The sequence below is a fragment of the Scleropages formosus genome, chromosome 5, assembly GCF_900964775.1.
Source record: "Scleropages formosus chromosome 5, fSclFor1.1, whole genome shotgun sequence".
Classification (NCBI taxonomy): domain Eukaryota; kingdom Metazoa; phylum Chordata; class Actinopteri; order Osteoglossiformes; family Osteoglossidae; genus Scleropages; species Scleropages formosus.
In genome coordinates this window covers 35,825,210-35,843,959 of record NC_041810.1, presented here as the reverse complement: position 1 = coordinate 35,843,959, position 18,750 = coordinate 35,825,210, and the positions used below count along the sequence as shown (strand labels likewise).

At 37.8% G+C, this 18,750-nt stretch overlaps 1 protein-coding gene across 3 annotated transcripts in view; it reads right to left on the bottom strand.

Moving 5' to 3' along the window:
* ythdc1 (YTH N6-methyladenosine RNA binding protein C1) overlaps nt 1–18,750 on the bottom strand; it is a 41,682-nt gene that overhangs the window by 4,535 nt on the left and 18,397 nt on the right. For all 3 annotated transcript variants that reach the window (XM_018734376.2, XM_018734377.2, XM_018734378.2), the window contains 10 exons: nt 14,419–14,472; nt 14,208–14,302; nt 13,823–13,931; nt 13,624–13,741; nt 12,414–12,498; nt 12,072–12,238; nt 9,888–9,967; nt 4,432–4,468; nt 4,283–4,322; nt 518–583 (listed from right to left, as the gene is read on the bottom strand). In XM_018734376.2, the coding sequence (XP_018589892.1) occupies nt 518–583; nt 4,283–4,322; nt 4,432–4,468; nt 9,888–9,967; nt 12,072–12,238; nt 12,414–12,498; nt 13,624–13,741; nt 13,823–13,931; nt 14,208–14,302; nt 14,419–14,472 (851 nt within the window). The remainder of the gene's footprint in view (nt 1–517; nt 584–4,282; nt 4,323–4,431; nt 4,469–9,887; nt 9,968–12,071; nt 12,239–12,413; nt 12,499–13,623; nt 13,742–13,822; nt 13,932–14,207; nt 14,303–14,418; nt 14,473–18,750) is intronic.

Below are 18,750 nucleotides of genomic sequence, written 5' to 3'. Positions count from 1 at the left end.
AAGATGTGCTAAAGATACCCATGATCCTTTCCTCTCAACACAATGGAAAAAAATTTTTTGGAGTATTACTTGGAGTATTTTTTTTTTTTTTTTTTTTTTTACTGTCTAAATATACAAATACTATTAGGAAATGTCCTGTATCTGCCACAGTACATAATTCTCACACACACAGACTGAAACCGCTTGTCCCAAGCAGGGTCATGGCGAATCGGAGCCTAACCTGGCAACACAGGGTGCAAAGCTGGAGGGGGAGGGGACACACCCAGGACGGGACGCCAGTCTGTCGCAAGGCACCCCAAGCAGGACTTAAACCCTAGGCCTGCCAGAAAGCGGGACCTGGCGAAGCCTGCAGCGCCACCGCACCCATCACAAGTAATTCTGACCTTTTTTTTTTTCTTTTTTTTTTTAAACAATCAGAATTGAATTGTATTTGAAAATGTATACAGTGCACATTTATGTCTAAGAAAAGCAAGTTAATCTTGAAGGGTTAAAAGCTCCATCTTTAAACAAAACTTACCATTCCTTGCCAGGCAGGTGGTGGTCCAATGTTATGATGAAATTCTCTCATATAATCATTGTAAGACTGGGAGAAGAAAGAAACAAACAAAATGACATGCTACACTAAGACTTTATACAGAAGACAAACACAGAGAAATGAATAAAAGCCTTGTCTGGGAAATACATCTAAATGAATCATATCCCCCTTCCCAATTTCCCCCAGTTCCCCAAATAAGTGGCACTACTATGCTAACTGTACTGTCCCAAACTTTGTAAAGAGCACAATGGAGAGAAAACTCTCATTGGACAAGGACAAATACATTTCATATATTTGTTCTCTTCTAGTCAGTTAAAGAAATTTCAAAACCTTCAATGGTTGAATGAGTTGTGGGGCATCATTAATATTTATTCTTTTCACAGTCAGCCAACAAACTCAGTCAGCAATGTGCAATAAACCTGTAATTACAGCCAAAACACCACCTATCCGTAAAACAGACACACATACATGCACACAAACCCATAATTTTGAATGTTGTTGGTTCAAGCTTCACTCTCTGCTGTAACACATTTACGTTTCCATTAATTCATTTAGCAGATGCTTTTTCTCCAAAGCGACTTCCAAACAAACTATGTAGTGTTATAAGCCTGCACACCTTTTCACCAAGGTGACTTACACTGCTGGATACACTACTTACACTGGGTCACTCATCCATACATCAGTGGAACACACTCCCTGTCACTCACATACTGTGGGTAAACCTGAACATCATGTCTTTGGACTGTGGGAGGAAACCAGAGCACCCGGAGGAAACCCATGCAGACACTGGGAGAACATATAAACTCCACACTAACGGGGGATCGAACCCACATCATCTTGCACTACCCAGGCTCTACTCACTGTGCCACTGTGCCGCCCACACATCTGAGCAAGGTACCTACCATTAATTTCCCCTTTACACAGCTTGGTGTGAAACAATGAGAAGTAGCAGCTTACATGCTGGTTAGTAATATATTAGTAATATAATCCACATTATTAAGGTGCCAAATACAGCTGTAGGACTACTGTCATTTTAGCATGTATTACTGGGCCTTAAGCCTTGGCTCTACTGAGGTACACCATGGAAGGAACACCAGTTCATTGCAGGGCAATCATACACATACACAGATTAAGAGCAATTCAGAACCATCAATTCACTTTAAAGACATGTTTTGGAGCTGGTGGTGGAAATCAGAGCACTCAGATGATACAAACAAGAACACAGGGAGAACATGTAAGTTCAGCTCCTGAAGAAAACAGCTGCGAGTGAATGTAGTTTCTCAAAAATAGTTCAAATATTCAATTTAAAGCATCTGTATGTTGCACAGGTTCCACTAATTTTCACCTTTAATGAGAAAAAAGAAAAAAGAAAAAAAAAAAAAAAAAAAAAACAATTCACGTAGGCTTCCGCAGCCGTTGTCATTAGACTGGAATTTAGCATCTTCCGGAGTAGACCGCGTTGTCATAGAGACTAAACCCAACGTTTCGTTTTCTATGTTGGAAACATCCTCAGGGTACTGCATTGTAAACCGTTAGACATTGTCTTCACGGATCATTGATGTAGTCTGTTAGGTTGGTTGAGGAGTTTGGATATTTATAGTGGTTGGTGGGCGGGGGGGGGAGCGATTGGATTGTGTATCTGCCGGAGCGCGGGGTCCTAAGTAGTAAGGGGTCCTATTGTCAGCGTGTAGACTCCCTTGAGGGGCTGTACCAGCTGGGGGCAGTTTGTCCATTGGCTGTTCAGCTTTGAGGTGGTTTGACAACTTTAACAAAGAAGATGGTTTCAAGTTGTCACAAACATGGACTCTACTAATCTCATCTATCTCCACCAGATACACCACGGACCAATCATCAAACCACCTCAAAACTGACGAAACGTTGGGATTAGTCTCTATGACAACGCAGTCTACTCTGGAAGATGTTAAATTCCAGTCTAAGAAAAACAACCTTGAGGAACGTCTATTAGAACCCCAAATAAATGGGGGTGAGAGAAAAGCAAAACAACTGCATCCTGCCTTCCGCTATAATTCGTAATTGGCTTGGATGCTTCTTTCGAAGATCTGACAATTCTAGACGAGCACAACAAACAACACAATGCAGTACATTCAAAATGACACTGATGAGTCAGAAGGAAGGGAATGCTTCAGTAATGTACACAATTTTTTATGCACATTCTTATGACAAAAATGCCAGATTTCTCTTCTTGTGCTGCAAATGCCTTCTGCATAAAGGACCACAAAATACCATGTCAGATTTTTTCCTGGCTTTTGTGGTTGCTGAGATAGGATACTTGATTTTTGCTGAACAAAGTCTCAGAGACAAATCTGGCAATGGCAAAAATCAGACTGAGCTGTACAAAAGGCTCCAAAAAAAAGCTCAAAGTCAGTAAACGCATGCTCACTTTTAGACTATATGTTGTAAATTCAAATTCATTTACTACTGTACTGGACTGGTGTTCATGTCGTTGCTGTAACAAACATCCTGATGCGTTTCCTTGTGTGCCTGCTAAACTATGCGTTTTGTGTTTTTATTAAGTCCACCCTGTGTTGCCTAGTGATGCGTCTGGTCACTCCCCGAGAATGATCTAAACTCTCAGTTTTCAGCTAGTACATCATTCATGAAAATAGGACTTTTACATGACTTTACACTTCTTAACACAACCACAAACAAGCATTTTCCTTTGAAAAGTGTGTCCTTAGCACAGAGCCTATAATATGCTTAGCACAACCATGAATCGCCCTTCTCAGGGCTGCAGCAGCCCAGAGCCTCTCCCGCAGTGACCGGGTGCAAGGCAGAGAGGGGTACACCCTGGGTAGGATGCTAGTACATACACTCACTCACATAGTCACACACTAAAGGCAAATTAGAGTCTCCAGTCCACCTGAACTGCACGTCTTTGGACTGTGGGAGGAAATAGCACCCAGAGGAAACCCTGCAGACAAACTGAGCTAGGTTCGAACCCACACCCAAACAGCCCAGGTGCTCAGGGGCCACAATGCTACCTGCAACAATGTGCTGCCCTCAATAGCATTTCTGTAGCTAGCAATGTTTTAGGGGGAGGGCTTGCTAGCCCAACCCTCCACCATTCTCATTATACTTTTATTTTCCCTGAATTGAAGAAGCTGCAACTAAGCCCTCTCACCTACATATTTAAAGTGTATGTGTGTATATACACAGTATATTTAGCCAGTTCTTACTTCTTTACAATATGAAGTTACTATGTCAAGAGGACTAACAATCAGTCCATATATTCATGTTATGAATTTACTTTATTGTAATGAGCTTGAATGAGCAGTGTATTAAGTGTTATTTCCACCTTCTGCTACTCTGAATGACTGCTGGAGACACACTGAATTGCTCAAGGTAAGCAAAACAACACCTTAACCTTAAGGCACAGTGTTTACACACATACACACACAGTCTGAAACCGAATGTCCCAAGCAGGGTCGCAGCAAGCCGGATCCTAACCTGGCAACACAGAGCGTAAGGTCGGAGGGGGAGGGGACACACCCAGGATGGGACACCAGTCCGTCACAAGGCACCCCAAGCAGGACTCGAACCCCAGACCCACTGGAAAGCAGGACCTGGCCAAACCTACTGTGCCACCACATCCCCTGCAGTGTTTAGTTAATACTAAAATTCTTTAAAAATTCCACCTCAATTTGAATTTTGAACACCACAAGGATAATGGCTCTTACTTTAAAAAGAGAAATATTTACTTCTTCACTCAAAAAATGCAGCACTTACCCCATTGAGGAACACATCTCTCCGTACACCCGAGAACCGCCTGTTGGGAATAAAGTTATTGATTAAGTAGACAATGGTTTTAGGCATGTAATATGGGTGACATTTAAAAGGGCATGGGAGAGAGAAGGAAAAAAAAAAAAAAAACATACCTGTCTATAGGCTGATTGCGAGGGTCCTGCATAAAACCTGTATAGATACCAAGGAATCAACTCAGGTAAAGCACATTCAGTTAGTTGTCAGTAGTTACCAAGAAAGTGTACAAGAATTATATTACAGTTCTTGTGTTTTAAAAAAGTAGCAGCTGACCGATAAGGTTATAAAATAATATAGAAACCCTCCCACAGGTCACCAGTACCTTACTCCATACAGTTAGGAGGTTCATTTGCGAAACACTTGCATGATGTGCAACTGCAATACTGGTACGTTTCAGTGAAACTTTAACGCTGCAGTGCTGTTTTACTGCAGTAGCTAATTGAGGAAACAGTGAAACAACAAAAAACAACAAAGCAAAGCTAATATGATGAAAACAAACACAGTAATACCTCACCCTACGTTGTTAATTGGTTTCAAAGGGCACGACTTAAGTCAAAAAATGACAGAAAACGAAACAACCCCTAAAAACCGATTTAGACTCCCAATAAGTGTATACACTTCAATTAACGCTAAAGAAAAAACAAACAAAAAAAACCCCAAAAAATGGCAGGTAAATAAAATTTTTTTTTTAAGCTTTTAATATATTGTAATCTATAAAAATCAATTTTATATATTTTAACATTTATTTTTATTTGATTTTACACTTTAAGTGATTTTTAACTTTTTAAAATATTTTCGGCTGACCGACATAAAGTCGCGCCAGCCGACTGAAGACGAATTGTATTTTTCCATATATACTTAAAAAAACCGACGTAAAGTCGAAATTGACGCAACACGAAAGGATATAGGGCGAGGTATTACTGTAATAAACTAATGTAATATGTCTACAAGACGGTTTCCAACAACCGGTAAATTTGGTTAAACTAGGTTTGGCTGTAAATCTGTAAATACAAGCGGATATCTATGCAGTCATAAAACAGATTGTTTTATATTGGTTACCACTATAACTTTGTACTAACAACATAACAGTTTTGCCCTGTGGTGGTCCCCTCCAAAGTGAGAAAGGTCATAGATTATCAATAAATGCCACAGATTTACAACAGAATAGTCACAGAGTGTTGTCTATAGAGCAGGAAATGACTGCATTATGATGCCCACTACATCAACAGGTTGAAGACTAGGTTATAACATGCTCCCGGACACCAAATGTACACCAACTGAATGAACTGGTCTTCCCAATAATAGACAATTATGGAAGAAACAAGAACACTTGCAGCCAATAAGGCAAAGCATTTACTGGTATAGCCGAGATCCAGCCCCTGCACTACCAGGTCAAAGTGCTTTGAGGTACTGCACCCCTTGACGAAAGGTCCAATAAGGTGTAAAAACAACAGTGTGGCCTGTCATCAATCTCTTACATCCTAAGAGGAGAATTGAGAGACTAAAAGATAAAGGTAAAAGTTCTGAAACAAAGAGGTGCATGACAAATGTAAAGGAGTTTAGCACTTCAAGTAACTGATATAGCTCCGACCATGAGAATTAGCACTGGTCATCCTAGCACTTGCATCCATAAAGACAAGGATGCTAGCAGAACTAATGAAGCAGAACAGTCCAGGCTTTGCCTATAGGAGTGTATAGCTAAGCTGATCAAGGCCTCATCCCAAACACATTTTCTAGTGTTTCCCTACATAATGCCTACATTGGCCTGTTGTTCAGAGGGCTGGGTCCCCACGTTTATTTTTTCTCCCATTATTGGGCTTACTTACATACTGTTTAAATAACATTAACTGTGTGTCTTGGATTTGTTTAATCACTGCTGTATGAGTACTGTTCAGTTCAGCAATCTGCATCACTCGTGAGAAAGGTGCTCTATAAGAGTAAATGTAACTGAAATCTGTATGTTTCTATTTGAACACTTTGCTAAACATCCAGCTAACTCAAAGTGAGAGATGCACGCAGTTCAGAACATCTATAATTCAGGGTTGTGAAACGATCATAAATTTGAAACCTTTTCTGCATTTGAAACAGTAAAAACGTGCAAAAAATTAACCGTCTTCGTCTATAAGAAGAATCATTTGTAACTTGGTGGAGATAAAATGCTTAAGTGCAAAAAAAAATTGACAGTTGGTTATACTAGTGTGCTTGTAATGTTCAATTATTTAAAAAAATACCGGTTAATGTACAATAAAGTAGCCAACTACAAGCAAAAGGTTAAAGCAACTATAATGTACAGATACTGTAAATTGCGAACAGTCAAAGTAGAAAAGTTATGTAGGTTTGAATGACTATTCTGCTTAATTAAACTAATTAAAGCTTGTGACAAAGTGAGGTCAATTTTCAATGCATGCCTAATGTTACCATAATTAAAGCAAGTGTGTGGATTTTTGCTGCAGCAGACATAAGGGGAAGAATAATAGACTTTTTATTAGTACTAAGAGGTAAAATGAACTATTCCATCTGCTAAAAGTCAAAGGCGATGACATTTTCAAGTCAACCATACTGGGATATTATGAAGCCTGTTCCACTAATCAAAGAACATCTACAACATATTTAAAAAGAGAAAAACCTACTTGTACATACAATAGTAGACTACAAAAGCAGGGCTCCAAAATACAGCTAAAATGCCTGATGTTATAAGCAAATATAAGAAGTAGGCTTTATTTTAAAGAAATGTGACATCATTGCCACATACCAAAACAGCAATAATATACTTGAGAATTTAACCTGCTTCACCCAACTTTGTGTACAATGGCAGTTTCAACACAAACATGCCATGACATGATTCATAAAATAAATACACCCAAAAAGCTTTTCTGATTAGTGAATACAGCATTCTTATTTCAAAACAGTCAACTGAAACATATTCAATTCGTAAACAATCTGAAAAATATATGGCAGAAGTTTTGCGGAAACATGAAACTCCAGACCTAATATAGGTTGTATGATTGAGACTTGAAACATAATTTACATGGGTTTTGGAGTCTAAAAAAGGCTTCAGAATTTTCCTTAAGGTGCCAGCAACTCAACAAAGATGTATTTTCCCCTTTGCAGCCATGATAAAAATATACTATTTGTTAACTTCACAATGACATGGAATGTGAATGAGATAGAGTCCTGAAAAGAACATTTCATCATCATACTGAAACAAAAGTACGACGAAAAACAAAGTTATTAGTTATGCTGTACGCACGTACTCTCACACAGGACCACTTTCTATAGTCTTGCCGATAAGCGCTCTAAAAACATTAACTGGCTGTAATTCTGAAGATGAGGGTTCATACTGCTAATGATAGGTCTGTGTATTAACACAAATGTTTTACTCATGTTCTTGAGTTGATACTTATTCAGCTGGCACTTCAACCTAGTGAATTTTGCTTCAGGATGTGCTCACTATAGTAATTAAGCACTAACATGGGAAGACGTTTAAATAAATTAAGCTCTACATTCAATTTAAACTCTGACAACTAATCGAGTAGATATTTCTACATTTCGAAACACTGACAAGTTGTGCACTTTTTTTAACCCCGTTGCATTTATAACTTTACTTCACAAAAGTCTCAAATACGTTTACCATTTTTTTAACCTTCATTTTACTTGACAGAAGAAACTAGATGCTTTTCTTTTCAGTGGTATCAAGAAACACTTACGCTACTTCATGGTTTCAAAATGTATTACAGATTGTGGCTCTTGTTACAAAGGACGGCTGACATTCACTCCAAAAGCCTTTCTTCGAGTGCTGCCCAGAAATACCACTTAAAGTACGTAATTCATGTTCTGCAGCAAGACCGATATTTAACAGAGTATTTTGATGTAATGAAGAAATGGCTGCAACAAAAGAATTAAATGATTTAAGTTAATCTCTGTGTTACACTGCAATACAAGTACTGTCTTTCGAGAGTTTACTAAAGACATGCTGATAAAATGCGCCGATAAATGTTAACAGGCTAAACCGTGAGCATCTCAAAATCTGAGATCCAGTTTGATATATAGATGGATATATGAATACATATAAGAAACATGTTTTAACAAGGTTTGGAAAAACCATCCTGGAGTAGACAGAATCCCTAAAAAGGCTGACGTTGTGTTGTAACCCTGTGACATTCTGCAAAGGAGTCAAATTGATTTGATTTAAAGAAAGTGAGCACCTTTCATATTTTTGGAGGGGACAAAAAACTCTGATCTATGGAAAATTGCTATATATTACTGTGTTCAAATTTATATTGCCCAATTTCTGTAGTAACCACAAAAACAGTACTTTTGCAAAGTACTGATCTGAAACACGTCACTGCTGTTTTTTCTCTCTACCCTATAAGGAAAGAAATGTTTAAATTTAAGTTTAACATTCATTAATCCAACTTGGCCTTGTAGAATTGTAAGTTTAGGCAATCTATGAAATTGTAACGCTATAACAGAAGTGGTGAAACACTTTCACTTAAACTATTATAGCCGATAAACGTATCCATGTAACAAAGACAGAAGATACCATTTGTACCTTACCTTACATTCTAACACTACAACATAATTGGGGGGAAAGATAAATCTGTGTAAACTGATGCCACCAAATGCTGCCTAAAAATTCTCCCTGTATCAACTGCATGAACACAGTCTGAAATCCTTAGCTTTACAATAGCAACACTATTATTGTTAAAGAAACCCTTGTTATACTTAAACCACAGAGCTGAAGCTTTATTTAACTTAAACAATTTAAGGCTATACATTGTGGTCCAGTGTGTTACGGGTGATCTGGAAGAGAACACATCATTTGCCTATAAAGGCGATCAAATATGTGCCTCAATATTTCTTTATATTTGTAAGGTAACAAAAATTCAAGTCTTAGGACCGAGTTCTCAGGTCACCTTTATGCAGAGCCTTTTATTTCATGTGCATAAGCTAAGTTTTCCTTTTACTTACTGCCTTTACTTCCTAGGAATCAAACCGTGAATCATACACACCTCTTACCACCAAACCACAAATGTATGTTGCCTAAAATGTCACTGGAGTACAGGTCTTATATGATTTCTGTATATGACAATTACAGTGAAATTGGGAGTATCTAAGAACACTGAAATGTTTACAAGGAGTTAAAATTCTGTGTAAAAGGTGCAGAGAAACAGGATCTTGTTCAATAACCTCTGAAAACAAAGAAATTTCATCTATTAACACAGGTCTATGAAATGATGATTTCTAAAACTATCCCTGCTCCATTACCTCAAATTGCTACTTCAAGTACATATCCTGTAACAATTCTCAAAATACCAGAAACTGTCACGGATCAATCTGAATAGGACAATTTGCAAGTTTCTGGTATATGACAATACGACATCATAAGGATTTATGGAAATTATTCATTTAATGTTTCTGAAATGAACTATTTCTGAAACAGTGAACTTAAATGTATAACCCAAGATATGGAGTGCACTTCCAATCTGAAGAGACAATTTCATTTCATTTCACAGCAGTGAGTGAGGGAAAGGTGAACAAATCCTGGAATCACTGAGCTTTTAATATTGACCTGTTCTTTGAGGGAACTCTGGAGGATAGTCAATCCTTGGTCGTTTCCTGTTGTGCATGTCATAATCCTCTGGTCGACGCCTACATGAATTAGGTAAACAATTTAGAAAAATGGCATACACAGTATGACATCCTTTTCCTTAATTCAAATTATTCGGTTACACATAAAACTTAAGACACATAAATTCATTACTAAGAATCCTCTAACTCACAGAATGTAAAAATTAAAACAGTCTTGAAACTACAGCATAAGCTCTCCAATTACACTGTTTAGATTTGTGAAATCTACATTCTTCTTTCATATATTTTACACATATGGCCTGATCTACACGTATCCATTATGAGTGAAGGGCCCTAAATTTTGCTTTCACAGTATAAGCTTGATTAGTGTTCCTCCTACTGAAACTTGGTGGATGGGATCCATAATTCATCAAATCATACAGGTTCCTACATATGAGAAAGGAAAACAAACCTTACCACAATTTTAAGAAAGTGACATTGTAAGTTCATAAGGTTTTAAGGCCAGTATATCATGCTCACTGAGCTTACGCAATTGGCCGTAGATAACCAACCTAAAAATATTCTATGGAAATACATGGCAAAGAACACAAATGTAGAAAATACACTGAACATCAAGAAAGTTAGAAACCCCTACAGAATATCTGAAACCAAACAAACAAACATTTGAAAAAGCTGGTTAAAATTGTAACATACCGCTTTCTTGTAGTTTTGCGACTGATAACGTTGTCAATATTAAAGACCGTAAAAGTTCATAAACAGTCCAGCTCATTATTCAGGTTCTAAAGGCACAAACATAATAAGGAGGGCCTGGCAAGGCAAAGAAGGGTTGATACTTGCAGTCCATTGCAATCAAACAAAAAACAAGGGCTCCAGCCTTTTTTTTTTTTTTTTTAAATCAAATGGTGAAACCCCTTCGCTTATAGCTTCTCATAGGTTCTCAGTCCATTGAAGCCTTAAAAAGAAATGGGGGGGAGCTCTGCCAGGTTTCCTCCTACCTTACTTCTGCAGTCCTTTTGGGCATATATGGATACTCTCCTTGGGATTCTCCTACCTACTTCCAGAAAATTTACAAGGGCTTTAGAGCCACAACAACTTCCACAGTCTTTGGGGTTTTGAGTAGAGAATGAACACCAACACATTTCCTGTTACATTTGCTTGAAAGCGGACAAAAATGCTTTTAGTAGCACTGGGTATCAGTTCATTGGAAATTGATCTCCTTTTGTTAGGCATCAGATATTTAACTTAAAACATCTGCTTGAAAAATGTATACAGCCAACTTTTTCTCCTCTGTACAGAGTGGTAGAGACAGTTCATATAATGCAGTGCTTAAATGGGGTGATCCCTGAAAGCACTTGAGTCCAATGGCACTGCAACAGAAAGTAAGAAGGTATGAACACACAATAGCCCTTCACTGTTTGGTTGCCAGGTCTCCCAAAGGCCAATGACTCCCTTTTCCAAACTTTCCTATGTTTTCCCACAGCTTGGTAGAACGATGCTGGCTCTCTTTTATCCACTGTGTGGCTATTCACATACATGGCAAGTATGTATCTACACAGATATACTACAATGCTCTGTATTGGAATGACAAGAAAATCACAGAGAAAGTCCTGCAAAAATGCTCCTCTTGAAAGCATTTTTAAATGAGCATTCTCCCCCCCGTAAATCGAGGCATCATCTTCTGCTTAATTATGTCTCCTTGTATTTTTTTTTTAAAAAAAAAAAAAAAGAAAAAAAAAAGAAAAAAAAAAAAGAAAAAAAAATATCCCATATACGATATGGTTTATCCCCAGGGAAACTCCTGAAAGAAAAGGCTTTGAAAACAAATTTTAAAAAACTAGAAATTCAATAAAAAAAAAACAACCAAATACAATGACTTTACTACCAATTCCTAAATTTTTAGTCTGCAGCAATATGCATTGAAAACTGAAGAGATTTCTACTTAAGCAAACTTTCTGAGGTATAAAACACAATCATCATCAATTGCGGTTAATCCTCAATAAAGCCACATAACGTCCGTGCAGCTTGATTTAAGGATTTCAGATTTCTTCTTCGTTGGTGATGAAAACATTGTGGGAATAGGGAATGGGGCAGACGCATGGCAAATGAGCTCCATCACGTTACTCCGAGAAATGTGCTTACTAGCAGTCCAAAGAACATTTCTAACCTTCCCAGATCGCGGCCTGGCTCTCGATGTGGGGGGCGCCCTCGAGAGCGTGGCTCCGACTGCATCCTCCTCTTGTGGCGCATTTTATGAATAACCTGATACAAGTCAATGCTTTCATCGGGGGGAAAAAGCAAGCAGAGCTGCGTTCCACATTCAAGTTCAATCTCCTTCAAAAGATTAAGGGGGTAGGAAGGAAGGGGCAAAAATAAAACAAATCCATTAGATTATTTAAAAATTAACTGGAAAAAAAGATACCTACTAAAGTTCCTTTTCAGCAGAGAAAACTAATCAGGACAAAAACCACTGAATTTTTTAAAAACATTCAATGTGACTGGGAAATACCTGTCCATCCCGTCCAATTTTGACAGGTTTATGTTCATTCCATGGGTTGGAGAGGTGTGCTGTTTTGGTGAAGGGCAATTCCCGCCTAAAACACAAGTATGAGATCCATTTACTGGGTTGAGAAGGTTGGCACTGGCATACTGAGTCCAGTACATCAACAGGGCCAGAGTCCGATAAGAGATTCAGAATACATTTTATTTTGTGTCTTAATTCATGAAACCAACAGAGGTGACATAATGCCCAGTTAAATACCTCAAAACAGGAACTAAGACTAGAGATTGAGCTAAAACCATGACACACTGGTTCTCCAGCACTTGACAAATGCACCCCACACATTCATCTTTATTTACGTATCGTGTCCAAAAAACCTTATATTCTAATACGGACACTTGAGCTTCTTTCTGATTTAAATGCAGCCATTATTAGCTTTACTGGCCAAGAGGAAAAATGCAATCAAATGTTCAGGGGGGAAAAAAGATGCACAGCTACTGTGAGGATAAGAAAACTCAGTGATTGGGACACAAACTGCATGTAAGGCTAAGAGTGAATATTTGCAGATTAAGCCCTCTTGGAAATTTATTTTCAATATTTGTAATTCTTCATTCAAAATCACTAATCAAATCAATTTCCATAGAATTTTATATCTGCCATGTCTCAGCAAACTGCAGATTTAAAAAAAAAAAAAAAAAAAAAAATCTATACACAAGTAAGGTGCTGTTCCGTTACCAACCTTGGTTTCGACCGAACTTAGCACAAGTAATTTTCTATTTGATTTTTCGCTCTTCTTGATTGCGCTGCTCACTGAATAAACACTATTCACAGCATGCTAAATTTGAATGTGCACATACTCGTTGAGGCCCACTCAGTCTGTAGGGAGTTTCCTTCCAATGACATGTGCATCAATGTGTGTTACAATGGCTGAACGGCACACTGTAATGACTCTACTGTACTTTATCATCAAGTAGGTAGGTCTCCTTGGATAAGGGTTGTCATTTATGTGTTACTTACTAATTACTGCATGTTGCACTGGAGAAAAGCATCTTGTACACAAATAAAAGCAAACGTCTCCCAGTGCTAAGCTGTCAGGTAGTGTGCAAAATCCAAAGTTGCTCCTTGCAAATGTGAAGAAATGCACCTCGGAGTGAAACTCCTCTGAAAGTGAGATTCTAGTAACTCCCACGGGTGTATCTTGACAGATGCCTGCAGTTACCTGCAAATCCAGTCAATTTTAAAGACCCCTCCAAGCATTTTGGCATTCATTCCAGCAGGCAAGACCCAGTGAATTGGAGATCCTCCATGATGTGATTCAGAGGAAAGCCTTGCAAAACCTTCAAAGGAAATTATGCGATTAAATGATGAAAAACGACTGAAGGCTGAAACACCTTTATAAAATGTTTATAAGCATTTACCTTGAAACTTCCCACTCTCCCTCACAGAGAAAACGAGTATAACACTCCTAGCTGATCGGAATGCAGCATTTAGCTTTTTCTCATTGACGGGTAGCGTAGACCAAACACCCTTGAAAGGAAGAAAATAAGAAAAGGATGAGAAACTGAGGAGCACTCTTTACAGTGGATCAAACTGAGTGCTACTCTGCTTACGCTGTTCAGTCACTGATGCTAAAGGAGGTTTTCATCAAAAATACTGAGTAATATTTAAATATTAGTGGGAACTTAAATTCACTCGTTAAAATAAATGACAAATCTATATAGACCCAAATTGTTTAGAGATCACAAAGTGATGACATTCACAAATAAGTGACCGTTTAAATTAATAACAGAATTTCCTGCAAACCTTGGCCTTGGCCAGCGAAACATTTTCATGGTTGTTGCTCTTAATCAGGAAAAATCTGGCATCGCGCAAAATGTACTTCAGCTTGCTTGTCTGATCTGTGGTAAAAGAATGATGGAAATTGTGCGACAACTACCAAAAATACTTTAATTTCACTTTTTTTTTTTTTTTTTACATTTTGTTATTATGCATCTATTTCAAGCATCATACTCACCCTTGCGAACAGCACGAACAGAAGAGGGCAGTTTCTCATGCTTCTTCTCTGAGCCTAATGCAACAGATAGCATTTTGTTTACAAAGGCAACAAAGCTGAAGGAAACAACCACGTAACAAATGAAAAGGCCGAAAAGTAAGAACCTCCATGCAAACCCATCCCTTGCCTAAAAGGGTTCTTCCTTCCATAAAAATCACCGTTAGGCAAATTCCCATTATGAGTGAACTGAATTACAACAATTCCCACATAAAAAAAGTTCAATTAAAATTAAAGGAGAAAATATTTTTATGCAAAACACCTGGGCATTTCACAGTACTTGTGTCAGGAATTATTATAATACTAAATTTCCAACATCAATGACGGCTGATTTGACACAGGATTGGTATCTACTTTTCAACTGCAGAATGTAAAGCAAAGTACAAGGTACGCTGCACACAGGCATCATGATCAGTTGGCTCACAAAATGAACACACTACACGTCACTCTGAAAGGCTCGTGGACACTTGGGTAGTGTTACTAACAAATTAACGCTACGTGATCTTTGCTGGATTCTCAGATTAAGTCTTCATTTATTTATGCTAGAGTCATGTCACTAAAGCTGCTGCTTCAATGTCTAACACGCATGCAGGAGACCATTGCCAGACTTCTGTCATCCCTCAACGCTTCTGTAAATGGTACAAATAAAACAAGTTTGACACAAACACAGTCCAGGCTCCCTCCCTGATGATTTCAATAACTGAGCTAAGGTTAACATATTTTTAGCTGATTTCTATAAGGACTCAACGGAGGTTTGCACCCAGATTCCTGCTGTATTTATTGTCAGATATAACTGTGCACCATGTAGAGCGACGGTGCTTGTGAATTTCCCTGCAGAGGTTAAAAAAAGAACCATCCCACCCTATGCTCCTGTAGAACCCCTGAGCAAGGAAGTTACTCTGAACTGATAAAGCAAACAACCCAGCAGTGTAAACTGTGAAAACTGAAAGAAACACTTTAACCCACTTATTTAGAATGGAATCAGCTAAATGAATTAATAATAAATCTGCTGTTTCAGTTATGACAGATTGACAGTTATTAGTTGAGACTCATTGTGACAGGACACCCATGCTCTTAGTAATCATAATTATGTTTGTGTACTTAAATTTGATTGTATTCCACTCTTCTATTACATGTTCTCATGAGTATTATTTCACTTTGTTGTAGCTCTGCAGCATAGGTGTTCTGAACTGATAACCAGGGACACGAGATATATACTGTAGATCACTGTTCATACAACAGACTCCTAAGTTCTGTAAAAATGACATTTTTGCCCATTACGCAGTCATTCTATTTCCATAAATGGACTTCACATGATGATCCTGAAAAAGTGACAACAGGAAGAAAATGTTTTCTCAGCCCTACATAGCTGATTCCCAACAACACATCTTAAGTGATTTTTTTAAGCTACAGGACCCCATTATGTGAGGACTGGGTTAATAATTAAAGGGGGAAGGTTGACCTTTATCAAATCTGGGTTCTTTACATCATTTCCTCAAGCCTGTGCTGAGACCATCAAACCGTTTTTACCCAGAACTCCCACCCACTCCACTCTGTGTTTGTGTGTGTGTGTGTATGTATGTATATATATATATATATATACACACACACACACACACACACACACACACACACACACACACACATATATATACACATATACACACACACACCCTAATCTGATTTGAAAAATAATACATTACAAAGCATATTTCCTTTAGACTGGCAGAGCTGCCCCCTGGCAGATACCAGTGGTGGTGGAGGGAGAAAAAAAATAAATTTTGCGGGTTTTTTTTCTTTTAAGAAAATTCAAAGGATTATACAAAGGGCAAATGAATGTAAAAGAAAGGTTCTGACAACTGTGCATACTGAAAGTAGTCACAGCCTGTGTGTCCATTTTAGTAAGTGCACCTGGCCCAATGATAACCCACACATCTCCTTAATTCCTATCAATATCATGTTGCTTCTTTTATGACTTTATGCAATGCTCAAGCTTTTGGTGTCTGGTTAATTTATAACATATATAGTACTAAAAGAATCCGACTGGATGGAAGAATTGACCCCTACTATCTACTTATACTGCTCTCCCAGGAAGGACCCCTGGAGGGAATTTCCTCACGCTCGTGCATCACCTGTGCACCTGATAACACTTATTAAATTGCTGTTTATTAAAAATTCTTTCACATCAACATAGTTGAAGCACTGCTACTTCCCCCGCATCACCAACCACAGTCACCAAGATACACAAACACATCAGGCAGCTGCTCGTTGGTCAAGAGTATACACACTCTTATTGCTGATTGGCTGTCATTCCACCCACATCTTCACTGTTACTTCCGCAGACTACAAAGCACGGCAATATATTGTAAAAGTAACTATCATACTGTGGAACTCAATTTATAATGGAAAGACCATTGTAAGATGAAAACATTGTAATGTGAGGCTTTACTGTTTTTTTGAGATATAAAAGTTAAAACTAATTTAAAGTGACTGAGGATAAAAGTGTTTATTCTCCACAAACTCATTCAATGCTGGCTGTTGAGACATTCAATCCATAAACTCATGAACCATTACTGTCACCTTGTTATTGATCACCAACAGTCAAAAACACCAGACACGACTTTGTAAACATTGTGGAAGTGAGCTGAATTAAGAATGATCCCCCACTCCTACTTTGATTGCATGCATTTTACAGTGGGCAACTTAAACACAGGTTAGAATCTATAAGAAAATAATTGAAGAAAATGCAGTTTCAAAATACACTGTAAAATGCTGTCAGTTAGTGGTAGCTCACAAATGTATAATGTGCAATGCCAATGTTTTTAGGCCTTCTTGCTATCACTCAACAATCTGCTTGTCTGTCCAAGCAGTACCAAAAAACAAGAACTGAATTATTCTTTAGATTGTGCTGAATATAAAGTTTAATCAAAATTCAATGGTATGGCTTCTAAAGCGATACAATTTGCTCAGTTTTCACAAAATTACATAGGGTTGAAACTCAGCTATTTTTCAACATTGTCTCTCTATCCAACAGAGCGCGAACTGGAAAAAAATTCTGTGACATGATTAACACATACTTATTCACAAGTTACACATCTAGCATAACAAAATGAACCAGCTTTACAAAATTTTTAAGGCTATGACTTTGGTAGTGTTGTCTATGGTTTATATCTTGACAGCAAAAATTAAATTTTATGGACATACGAAGGAAGTGTGAGGTGGGACACTACATGAAGCTGTCATTATTGTTAATCTGGTCACTATGTTTTGGCACCAACAATTACTGTTTGCAGCAATAATACACCTTTCTCCATTTTCATGTGTTAATGTATCAGCCTGCTTCTGCTAAAGGTTCAGTCATAAGTGTGAACAGGAAAGGGGAAGAGCCTTGTTCATAGTAACCCCCCCATTGTTTAATCTTGCAGGTCCATGCAGTAATTTTTGTATATTTTATAAGTAAAAGGAATTTTCAAATTGACATTATATAAACAAAAGAAAAAACTGAAGCCTGCACATTTAACCTATAGAACTGTGTACATGTGGCTCATCCATTCATATCTAATTGGCAGTGATCGCAATAATGCCTTCTTTAAAAAATACTTTTGCCACTTTAAGGGGAAAAAAAATGGAAACCAGATATTTTGTTTTAAAAAAAAAACCATGCTAACAGCTTTTTGGTGTAGCAAAACACATGAAATGGACTTATTTAACATATTGCCAGATGAAGGGGAGTGAAATGTCTTCAAAACTGCTTGAGATTTCAATTTTTCTGCAACTCATTTGGTGCACTAGTAAAACAATCTCAATACATCAATAAATAGGGCTGGCATGTTGGGAAGTGGTCAGAGCCACTGCCTCTGAACTTCATGGTTGCAGGTTCAAATCCCACCTCCTGCTGCAGCACCCCTGGACAAAGGTACTTACCCTAAACTGTTCCAGTAAAAATTACCCAGTTGAATAAATGGGTAAATCACTGAAAAATGCTTAACATAGCAAATCAATTTGGGGAAACGAATCAGCAAAACAAATAATTGGATGTTTAAATGCTGAAACTCGATTAATAAGATGACAGACATAGAGACTTTCCTTATTTCAGACCTGTCCTTGGCTATCAGATAATCTGGACTTCAGACTTTTTTTTTTTTTTTTTTTTATCATGAACAGAAAACATTAATTAATTTAAAAAAGTTTGTGTTTACATTTAGCAATTAGTGTTAAAAAAAAGAGGTAAAGACACTAGAAAGGGGTAACTAGACACTACGGCTTAAGTATAAAGAAAAGTCTGTCAAAAATGAA